Source organism: Miscanthus floridulus, chromosome 6 (assembly GCF_019320115.1).
Source record: "Miscanthus floridulus cultivar M001 chromosome 6, ASM1932011v1, whole genome shotgun sequence".
NCBI classification, from domain to species: Eukaryota; Viridiplantae; Streptophyta; class Magnoliopsida; order Poales; family Poaceae; genus Miscanthus; species Miscanthus floridulus.
In genome coordinates this window covers 143,307,441-143,319,533 of record NC_089585.1, presented here as the reverse complement: position 1 = coordinate 143,319,533, position 12,093 = coordinate 143,307,441, and the positions used below count along the sequence as shown (strand labels likewise).

Here is a 12,093-nt window from a genome sequence, read left to right as displayed (position 1 = left end):
TAAATATGCTTCCAACTCTTTAGCCACTTGGAAAACTCATTGATTTACCTTTTTTTTTAGAAACTATTGGAGATGCTCTATAATCAAGTTCATGCTCACCTGTGCACCCCCTTGGTCTTTTATGGACATCCTTGCAAACTATAGCAAATTTGAAAAAGGAGTGTTCTGGGATCCTAACAGATTTAATTTTACAGGCAGAACAAATGTACAATTTAGACGCTGTCCCCTTTAGTTTCCCAAGGGCATCACACCAAATCTGATCAAGTTTTAGATCACTCCTCTTCGTATTTGTCAAATGTATGTAACGTGTATCATTTAGGCAATGTTGCATCAAAGTGAGGCTGTCAGTGTATGCTGTTGCCCGTGCTGTTAGCAAGTTGCTGGCCTTTGTACCAGCGGCGGCCTCAAGTCAGTTTGAAAATTACATTTGCCACTCTTGAGAATTATGTGATTTTTTAAATCTAAATAATCATGCCAGACTAGTATGGCAATGCATATGTGATTTCAAAGTTCATAAAGTGTCAGGTCGCATTTTACATGTCAGTCTGTTATGGTAGTTCCTCTTCAACCGCAGCCGATGAAGCGGTGGCCGCCGAGTTGTGCTGCATAGGAGTAGGACCATGCAGAGCGGGGCGGGGGCCGGGGGAGCTGAGCCGCCCAACGCCGGTGCTGCTCGCTCTCTCGCACGTGCCTTGCGCGGCGGCCGTCTCCTGAAGAGCGGCAGGACGAAGCCCCAGCGTCGTTCGTCCGTCCTCTTCCTTGTACCGAGTTCGCGTTCACTGCCGGAAAGGACCGGCACCGGCGAGAAGCCATGCGAGAGGACTCGGATGTCACTGGTGGCGGCGTGACGGAGCACCGGAGCGGGGCGGTGGCTTCATGGGACGGGGAGAGGCGGCGCCGGACGGCGTGGGCGCGTGGCGGCTGGGGCTGGGCATGGCTTTTTAGGACGGGGCGGGGGTTTGAAAAAAAAAACGTGCTTTTTAGGAGTAGAGACTCTCTGTTTGTAGTACTAGTTCTAGTTCGTATGGTACACCGTACACGTGTTTGGCCAAGAAAAAAAAGGAGAGATAATAGATTAGATCCAAGTCCACCGACTTGCATGGGCAATGTATAGCGGACCGTGCCCTACTCTGGATCCTCGTCGAAACAATCATGGCCGGTTCGCGACGCCGCCGCCAACTCCAGCGGCAGAGGGAGAGGCAGCTGGCCCCCACCGCAGCCGCCGCAGCTGCCCCTGCCACAGCTGGCCAGTTCCAGGTCCAACACCTCCCGTCCGATCTGCTGTCCGAGATCCACCACCGCCTCGCCTTCCTCACGCGCCTCGCCTTCGCCTCCGTCTGCGCCGCGTCGGGGCACCGCTTGAAGCCGGAGACGCCGTGGCTCATCCTCCCCGCGGAGAACGAGGTCCTGTCCCTGGCCGACAGGGAGTCCGCCACCGTGCGCACCTCGGACGTCGCTATGCGCGGCCACGTCGCCATCGGCTCCGCGGGCGGGTGGCTCGTGACGGCCGACGACCGGGGCGCCCTGCGCATGACCAACCCGGCCACGGGCGCGCACGCCGACCTGCCGGCCATCACCACCGTCCCGTTCATCCACCCGGTCTCCGGCGGCCACTGGTTCTGCCTCCACGTGGAACCCTTCCTGCAGGTCCGCTTCGGAGGCCAACCCCCACCCCCGACGACGGAACGCAGAGACGACTTTTCGAGGGGGAGGACGTACACGGTCACGGCCGCCCAGATGCGACAGGTGTTCTACCGCAAGGTCATCCTCTCGGAATCGCCGCGCCCGAACAGCTACGCCGCCATGCTCATCATGGACCGGTGCACCGGCGCCCCGGCCTTCGCGACGGCGGAGGACCCCTCGTGGAGGATGGCGCGCTCCCCCGACGCCGTCGAGGACGCCATACACCACGACGGCCGCTTCCTGTCCATCACCTACACCGGCCGCGTCGAGGCGTGGCAGCGCGACGCCGTGACCGGCGAGTTCACCAGCGGTGAGGTCGCGCCGAGGCTGGCTTACGAGGACAAGCACCTGCGCCGGAAGTACCTCGCGGCGTCGACGGACGGGCGGCTGATGGCCGTGCTCAAGCACGCTAAGGAGGAACATAATGACGATCGCTACTCCAGGGGCAAGCGCACTCGCGTTTTCTTCAAGGTCCAGATACTGGACCGCGTCAAGGGCCGGTGGGAGGAGGCGGCGGACATCGGCGACACCGCGCTCTTCGTCGGCGTCAACGGGTCGCTGTGCCTGTCGACGAGGGATCACCAGGGCATCAGGCCTGGCTGCGTCTACTTCACCGACGACGAGGTCGGGGCTGCCTGCCTGAAGAAAGCCAACTGCCAGGAGAGATCCTATTCCTACGGCCAAGCCGACGACCCCGAGCTCAGAGACGTTGGCCTCTATAACCTAAAGGCCGGCAGGGTAGAGACTATACGCTCGCTCGGCGAGCATCAGCTATGGCCGCCGCCGGCGTGGTTCACGCCTTCCTTCCTGTGACCACTGCGCGGATCCTTCCTAGATTTCCCCTTTTTTCCTCGTTGCTTAATGAGATAAGACGCGATCAATATCATGCAGCAAGCTAGCTCGATCATAAGCGGGACTACATCTGTTTTATTTATTCCTTTCCTATCATATTGTACCGTTTTTTATCTACCACGGAATTTCATCATTGAGTAAAAACTAGTACTACTTTTATTTGATGGTTATCACATAGGATTTGTTATTGGTAGTATACTTTCATTTGATTGTTATAACGTAGGATTTGTTATTGGTGATTTCCTGATTGAACGTAGGATTAGTTAATGGTTATTGGTAACACATCAACAAATTAAGGCTACCAAAATCGTGTGCCTTAAGTATTTGGATATGAAAATTCGTCTGATATGGCTACTAAAATTTAGTAATGGGTATTGAAATTCGTCTGATGTGACTAGTTACCATTTACTAAATTTTTAAGAAAATATAATCTTAGAAGCTGGAAAAACATAATTCGCTATTTTCAAACATTGTTGGAAGAAATTTATATTCTTTTTTACACAAAATTATGAAGATTACCGTTTTTTTAATTTTTTTCTTCCCAAACTATATTCCTCTATTTTACTTCGAAAACACTATTTATAGGACGTCCGTCTGGATGACCCCGCACTCGACCACACTGCCCCCGCTCGCGCCCCTGCCGCCCGCCCGCGCCGCGCACGGCGAGCCCGACGTGCTAGGCACTCAGTCGTGGACTCGCGCCTCCCGTCGCGGCCATGCTCCATCCGCTTGCCCCGCCCCTGCCGAGGTCCGTGCCGCCAACGAGCTCCACACCGGTGACCTCTGCGCCACTCCGTGGCTTCGAGCTTCGTGTCGACGTCGAGCTCCACTTCGACGAGCCTCCATTTGTCCAATCAGCAAGCAGATGCTATGCTAAAAGGGCATGTTGCAATAGTATGTTTCAAGTGTTTCAGATATTTCCGAGGTATATTACAAGTGTTGTACATCGATGTTACAAAAGTAGATCGAGATGTTGCACATATTGTAATGGCTATACACGTATGTTTCAAGTGTATGTTTCAAATGTTTCATCTGTTTCAGACTAGTGTTGCAAGTGTTTTGTCTGGACGTGGCAAAAGTAGATCTAGATGTTGCATATACATGCATGTTGCAAGCATATGTTTCCAGGTGTTTCATACGTATATTTGCAAGTATTTCGTATGGATGTTGCTATGTTTGCAATGGTTTTCAAATATTTTCAGACGTTTTCGCAAGTGTTTCATATGCTTGTTTCAAGTGTTTGTTGCATCTAGATGTTTCAAAAGCAGACCGGGCGTTGCACATGGGATACGCGTGAAAAACGGTCAGCAACGCGGACGACGTCCGGGGCGACTTCTGAGGCAGCGCAAAACCACTACTAGTGCGCTCCCTCGCGAGCCCGACACGCTAGCGCCGGACGCCCGGGCGCTAGCAAGTCCGTTTTTACTTCCCAAAGTGCCCTCGTGTTCTCCATGTCTCAATATGTGATCCGCCCTCGCGTTCTCCATATCTCAATATGATCCAGATTCATGATCCCATACTCATGTAATTCAATTTCAAGACATTGAAGATGATACAAAATTCGATTTGAAGACGTGTTAAGTTCTATGCAATGGAGTCTGATTGACGTGTTGAGTTCCATGCAACGCCACGCACGTTTGTGTATAACCGATAAACATATCCAGGATTTGTTAGAACATCCCCGAAACCAGGCCGTTGCAGCTTGCAGGAGCGAATGCGTCTCTGCTTTATTATATTGTCCCGTTCGCTTCGCTACGAAATATTGTTCCGGTTGATTTATTGTGAGAGAGAAAACATAGTTACTGCTGAAAAAAACAAACCGAAAAAGACAGATTATAAGAAAAACGAACATGACCTATTCTTATAATTATTTTAATACTTCATTCACTGGCCAGGCCATTGCAGGATCGAATGCGTCTCTGGTTCATTGTTGTTTCGCTTTCGCAAGGCTCGACGGGCCTCTCTCTTCACGGGCCTCCGGCACGGCACCATCAGCTGGGAAGCTGAGACCTGTAGATGTCATGGCACGACGACGTCGGCAGCAGGGGGCAGAGCCACAGAGAGAAGGTGTACCGCGTCGTCGGCAGCAGGTACTGCTCGTGCACGCACGGCGACCAGCTGTCGTCGCCGCCCAGCCCCATGTGCATGTGGTCAACATGCACCTGCAAACCAAACACAAAGCCGAGCCATCACTCCCCGACCACTTCGCAGCAACTCGGCCGATGCCGGCCAGGAGCTCAAAAACAAAAACACGTCGCTTCCTCACCTCGATCTCGTCCCTCTTCACCAGCCTGTGGACGTGCGTCGCCCTGTCCAGCTCCGCGGCGCCGTAGTAGCTGGCGCTCATCTGCATCGGCGGGGAGCCGCCGTGCGCCGACGCGTACAGTCCGAGCCCGCCCGCGTCGCGGAGCACCACCCACCTGACGTCGGCCCGCCCGCCGCACTCCACGGGGGTAATGTACGGCACATGTAGCTCCTCCACGCTGCTCTCGTACACGCCGACGCCTTGCGGTCCGGGTAGCACTCGAAGGGCCCACGCCCGTACCACGTGACGTGGCTCAGGGACCTCTCGGCGCTGAACACAACGCCCACCCGTGGAAGGGGAGGGAGGTCGCTCCTGGGGTTCACCTCGTAGTCGAGAACCACGTCGCCTGACTCGTGAATCCGGCAGACCATCTTCACCCGGAAGAGAATGGACTCGGCGGCTTCGTCATCAGGCTTCGGTAAGTGCCCGGGAACACCGTAGTAGACGGTGAACTCCACGGTGTTGTCCGGGGATTCCTTGACGGAGAACTGGCTGCTGTGGAACGTGACGTTGTCAAGGAAGGCTTCTCTCCATCGCAAAGCATATGGCTTGGTGAAGAAACCTCCTTTGTCGTTGTGAGTTGGTGCGCGTCAAAAGCGTGGGAGTATCCCCTTGCTCATAAGCTCAACGCCGCTGACCTGTTGTTTGTAAAAGCACCATGAGTTTTAGGCTTTAGCAACGTTCCTTTACAAAAATATATCCCAAGTTTTCTTAAATGGGTAAAAGTAAAGGTACTGAAACATCAAATTCCAAAAGTTGGTTAAAAGCTTGGCAAGAGTAATATGACTGGTACATAAGGGAATGAGCGAGAACGGTTCAACGATAGTATTAGAAAACAAATTCACAGAACTTTTGACAGAAAATGAAACTACCTGGTGGCCTAGTGGGGAGGATGCCCAATATCCCATGGCCGAATTTATGTTAGTTTTTTACGTTAAAAAAAAGGAACCAATGAAGGAGGACATTGCAGCTGCTTATAGTGAAACTATGAGAAGTCAGTTTGCCAAGAGTTTTCAATCACAGGCCACGACTAGCTATGTCATACAGTACATTTCAGTTTGCTCTACGTAAAGCCATTTACTATTGGGACCCTTCAAATTTTTTAGACCAACATAATGCTGAACGCGCTTGTGCATCAGACACGATGGGGATGAACCAAAAATATATACATTTAAATACATACGAGTACAGGGCATTCTATGACAGATTTAGTAGTCCACTTGATTTACACTTGCCTATGTTAGTACTTTTGGCATGTATTAATTGTTATTAATTGCCTACCATACAAGTACGGGCAGCATGTTCTTTGCTCCCCATGAACATTCTACATACCTTCCAGCGGCCTGGTGCAAGCGGTAGAGTCTTACCGCCTGTGACCGGAAGGTCCCGGGTTCGAGTCGCGGTCTCCTCGTATTGCATAGGCGAGGGTAAGGCTTGCCACTAACACCCTTCCCCAGACCCCGCACAGAGCGAGAGCTCTCTGCACTGGGTACGCCCTTTTTTTTCCGGTTACCATGAACAGCTGGGTGAATCGTCCGATCAGGCCACACAATGCCATTGAGGCAAAAATTGGAGTCATTTGGAGTATCTCCAAAGTCACCACCATATGCCCAAAATTTAGATCCATCTGAGTCCTCCTTCAGTAAACCCTGAAACAAAAAAGGAAAAGGATAGTGGTGAGAAACAAACGATGGCATAAGAAAATAAACAAAATTCGTCAATGATACATTTTACAGCATTTCATTTGTAGGCTGTAGCAATGTACTAGATTAGCTTGACAAGATTTTTAGGCAATGATGAAAGTTAAAGAAATCGGCTTGTTATAATCCTGTTCTACTTTATCCACTCATCAAAGAAGCAGGTCATAAATCATAACGTAACCCAACCAGTGAGACACATAAGAAAGTCCTAGAGGCTTATAGAAACTAGAATCACGCAAAGGTCAAGAGTGGATGAAAGTAAATAGGTGATACCTCATCAACCCAGTCCCATATAAAACCTCCTTGGAGTCCAAAAGTGTTGTCTATGGCCATCCAATAGGCATCAATATTCCCATTACTGTTTCCCATAGCATGTGAATATCTTGAAAGCAAAAGGAAAAAAGTATCTTAATCAAAATCATATGAATACAGACAAAGGGAATCAAGTTATTGATATGTGAGGTCATGCTTAGCATACTCGCAAAGAATTAAAGGCCTTGTTTCAGATGGATCTTTTGCTATCTTAACAATATCCCAGACACGCATATACATGGGGCACACAATATCTGTGGATGATGTTCTGGAACCACCTCCCTCATAATGGAGGAGTCTTGTTGGATCCCTTTCACGAATCCACCCTAGATGAATGTTACCATTAGATAAGATAAGATACAGAAAAAATGAACTGACAGGTAAGAATGTTTTACCAGACATGGAAGCATGATTAGGTCCATATGAAGATTCATTTCCTAGGGACCAAACAATAATGCATGCATGATTCTTATCTCTCTCCACCATGCTAACAACACGATCAAGCATTGCATTTGCCCAGATAGGTTCTAGTGTAGGATGCTTGAAAGTGCTAGAATCATCAAAACCATGTGTCTCAATGTTGGCATCATCTATGACATAAAGACCAAAGATGTCACATAACTCATACCACCTCGGGTGCTGTGGGTAGTGGCTATTTCTAACAGCATTGATATTGTTTTGCTTCATCAAAATCACATCCTGTCACAAATAGATAGATTGTAAGAATCTGAACCTGGGCAGATGATTAAATCAAACCAAAGAGATATGTTAAAAACTTAAAAATGTTCTCCAAAATGACAGAGGAAGACATCAACCTCAATCATGCATGCTTCTAAATTTGTCTTTCCAAGGCGTGGATGGTGCTCATGTCTGTTGACACCTCTTAGTACAACAGGACATCCATCGACAAGCATTTGCTTGTGTGCCAGGACCACATTACGAATGCCCACTTGGCATGACTCACAGTCAATAAGCTTCCCATTGGCATCTTTAAGGAGAACAACAAGCGTGTATAAGTTGGGCTGTTACAAGAGGAAGAATAGTTAAAAGACATAGCTTTTATACAGTTGAACTGTAACAGTAATGTTTGGCAATAGAATTTCCCTGGGGTTATTATATCTCTTACATGCTCACTAGACCAAAGTTTTGGATTTTCTATTTTTCCACCAAGAACATAACCACGAAAACCACGACAAGGGCTTCGAGTTGGTTTTGGCTTCGGTTTCAAATTGACTGCATTAGCATATGAAAGATCAGCATCTATACTGTTAGATAGTCCAGAGTTATCAAAGAGTGTTGCTTCAATAGACAAAGTTGGGACATGCTCCCGGTCTTGCTTGTGTGAGTCAATCTCCACCTCGACCTGACATACTAAATAACATTAGAAGTGAACTAAACTACATAGCAATATCAGATTAAATAATTCCTTGACTTGTGCAGAATCAGCAATTACAATACCTATATTTTGCCGTATGAGAAAAAAAAAACAGGAAATGGCAAATGAGTTCCCCTAGAAAATGTGTTGCCTGTTGTTTGGTTTTGAAAAGATGGGGCATAAAAAGCTATAGCAATCGAAGCAAGCACGAAAGCTGGATAAGCACATAATGATTATCTGTTGCAATAACAGCATAAGATTCTAAATGTATCTACAAGTCCTTTGGTGGTTGGTTAATTGATTGATCATGTGGTTCTGAGTAACAGATATCAGTTATTACTGTAAGAAATGTTTGAACTTTGAAGGTTATATTAACATTCCTACCCAAAAGAACGAAGGAAGAAAGGAAAGAAATGGTCTTCAACCATCTTCATTAGTTTTTCCCGGAACATGTGTGTCATGAATCAAATCATCTCCACTAAGGCACTAACCAATTCGCAAAACCGGATAACCCTGCCAAGATTAGGACTAGAGTTACCTCAATATCAGCTAAACTGAAATTATCATCCAAGGTTGCTTTGAAGAAGTAATCTGTGATAAAAATCTGCAAAGAACATATGAGCACTTCATAACCCAAAAAATTTGGAGACCCAAGAATAATTTCTTTAAGAAAAGGAATGGAGAAAACGAATACAAATGTAAATGCAGTGTATAATCTCAACAAGTTAGTACATCCCCCTTTTCAGTAAAACAATGCAGCCCATGATTCTTCCTAGCGAGAGGTTATAACAGAACAGTGGACTCACAATTATTTAGTAGAGGAGTATGTTAAACACTGACAGTCTAAAAGAGGAAAAGTACACGGCTGATGCTCCATATTCTTTTGAGAGTGTAAGCACAAAAAGGATCCATATTTATCTTGCTTTTGTGGAGATAGGCGAATGCCATGTGCATTTCTGCCTTAGTTATTATGCCATATCTTGAAAAACTCATGACATCAGGCACCTAATTCAAGTTTAAATGAGGTCATATTAAAAGCAAATATGAACCTTAAAGATCCCCTCTATTTTTTAGAAGATGCAAAATAATAGCTAGAAATTCATTAAATGCCATGTAAGAAACAAGGAGTAACCTGTGGCTTTGATAGTAGGAGCACATCCCTGTGAATACCAGACAGCCTCCAGTGATCCTGATCTTCAAGATAAGAGCCATCACCCCACCTCATAACTTGAACAGCAAGGACATTTTCCTTGTCCGAATCACAAGGATGGCAGCAGTCGGTAACTTCAAACTCAGCAGGAAGCCTGCTGTCCTGGTTGCATTGATCGTCAAGCAACGCTCAATCAAACAAACAATTCATTACAAATCTATAATTACCAAAATAGGTCAAACCAGATAGAGCACTATAACACCTTATGTATAATTAAAAATCTTCAAGAATTTTGTTGTCTCAAAAGTGTCCGAAAAGGAAAAAAAATACAAACAACAGGTAGCCAGCAGCACAACACTCCTAAATCACAACCAAAATATTTAAGCTATCATATTTCGAGGTGCAATTTTTTAAAGCTATGTTCATATAGAAAACAGAATTTTATACATTTAAGCATTCAGAAAACAATTCACAGCAGGAAAACATGTTTATAAGGTTGGGAACTGGGAAGAATCTTCGCTTTTTTCAAATAGAAAGTGAAATATGTTAAATGGAAACTAAAATGCTGAAAAGATCTATATGTGTAAACTTTTTGGATACCAAACAACAAACAATTTGTGGTTGCAGACAATCGTATATTCCACTTTCTTATATACAGAAACCTTTTAAGGGTAGTACACAAAAATTATGAGTCAGATACCGAAACAGTGATAACAATAACAGGCTTCACAGGATCCATTGGCAGTAAATAGGTGGACAAGGGATTAGTTTACCATCAACATTGTTAACTTGATAAATTATTTGTACTGTAGATTGCAGATTAAAATAGAGTACAAGGAAAGAAAATCAAAGCATTTTGCGGTTTTTTCATACCTATACCCAATTGGTACTCCATTTACCCAAGCAAAAAATGCAGAATCAACAGCTTCAAAGTGCAGCAAGATCCTCCTTTCAGCAAGATCAACAGCAAAAAATGAACAGGCTGTAAGTTGGGCTGTTACAAACCTATCAGAAATCATAATCAGCACAGAATTGTGCCAAATGGATGACGGAGAATGTTAGGGACAACTGTAAGAACTAGATCCATTTAAATGTCAGAGACAAAGGTGTTATCCATGTCAAAGAATGGAAAAAGTTTAGAAAATGTCATAAGATGCATCCCAGTAGACATTAAAGGAATAGCATAGCAAAGGGGGAAAAGGAAATAAATAAAAACATGTATATGTAACCAACACAGAGAAGTTTGTCCAAGGAGATAGACAGCTATGCAATAATCATGCCTGGCCAAAACTTGTCAAGAATCGCACAAACATTGTGAAACCAACACAGAGCTTCAGAACAGGTCTGCTACTGTCAGCTATTCCTTTTCAAGTTCATGAACCACATATCTTCTCGAACAAGACAAATATTCGATATAATGACAACGTCATCCAAATCATCATCGCAGGGAGGGAGGGAGAGAGAGAAAAGAAAGGGGGAATAGAAGGATTCAGAACAGAGAACAGAAAATTGGGCGGCAATTAGCACCAACATACCATGATTGCTGTACAGAAAAGAAAGATTACCAAATATCATGTAAATAGCATACCTTTCCACTCTTTTGGGATGTGAAAAACTGTCCTGTAACAACCCGTGGGATTATCAGCCGGCACAAATGGTGGGTTCAATGGGAAAGGATAAGTCATATTTGTGTTGATTGGACGGTCAAACCCATGCATTTGCCAATTTGAGGGAACTGCAAGCAAGTAGGACTCACTTGAGAATAATTCTCAAATGATGTGCAAGAGAACATGCTAAACAGCAAGCACCTTCTCAGCTAAAAAGCAAGTTGAAAAGGCAGAAGGAGGTTGTAGCACCGTGCCTGGCAAAGCCGCCCAATTTGAATCATCAAAATGAGCACAATAGAATCTCTCCGGAACACTTTCCGCTGAAGGAGACAGAAGGAATTTCCAGTATCCACTTAGAGATCTGGCGTATGCTAAGCCCTTGGATCAAAAGGCACATGTCCTGGGGAAAAAACATGAAAATACCATCTCATCAGAACAGACGAATTGTATGTAGCATGGCACTTGAGAATGCTGTAATTTGGAGTATGCAAACCGATTAATTGATCTTAGGATTACGTCCTATGAGCAAACTACTATAGATTATTATATATACCAGACCACAGTTGCTGCGGCTGCGCTAACAACTGCCCGAAGAAAATATACTTTCAGGATGGTCTGTAAAATGCCATTTTGTCTAATAATTCCCTGTGGAGCACGCCCACTCATTCTGTATTGCTGTATCTGAAGGAAGGATGGTTAGCTTTAAGCTCATCTGGACTCCTGAACGTCGCTCGTCCCAATCTCGTTTCCACCTTCGCTCCTCCGAGCACCAGTCAATGCCTTCCACGCAACCCATTCCCCACTAACCGAAGCGCTCCACAGTCCACAGCCACCATCCCGCTGCGGCCGCAGCGCTCCCCGAGATGGAACGGCCACCATAGCCCGTTACCTACGACTAGGAGGAAATGGAAATCTAACCTCAAAACCTCGGTTCCTTCCCAAAAAACCCAGATCGTGGTAAGAGGATGATCCGGAGAACCGAGCCGAGATCCATCCTTGACCCGACAAAATCACTACGAGGCAAAGGCAAGCGATCGCATTCTATGCGGTGCGAGATGAGGATCCGTGTCGTACCTGCAGGCTGCAGCCGGCGCCAGCAAGGCAGGAAG

The 12,093-nt window shown here is 46.3% G+C and overlaps 1 protein-coding gene and 1 pseudogene across 1 annotated transcript; one reads left to right on the top strand and one right to left on the bottom strand.

Moving 5' to 3' along the window:
- Nucleotides 1-991: 991 nt before the first annotated feature.
- Nucleotides 992-2,651, top strand: LOC136460026 (uncharacterized). Its single transcript, XM_066459869.1, has one exon. The coding sequence runs from the start codon at nucleotides 1,153-1,155 to the stop codon at nucleotides 2,494-2,496; it is 1,344 nt and encodes a 447-aa protein (XP_066315966.1). The 5' UTR covers nucleotides 992-1,152; the 3' UTR covers nucleotides 2,497-2,651.
- Nucleotides 2,652-3,412: 761 nt separating this feature from the next.
- LOC136461410 (uncharacterized) lies at nucleotides 3,413-11,863 on the bottom strand (annotated as a pseudogene).
- Between the last annotated feature and the right edge of the window lie 230 nt (nucleotides 11,864-12,093).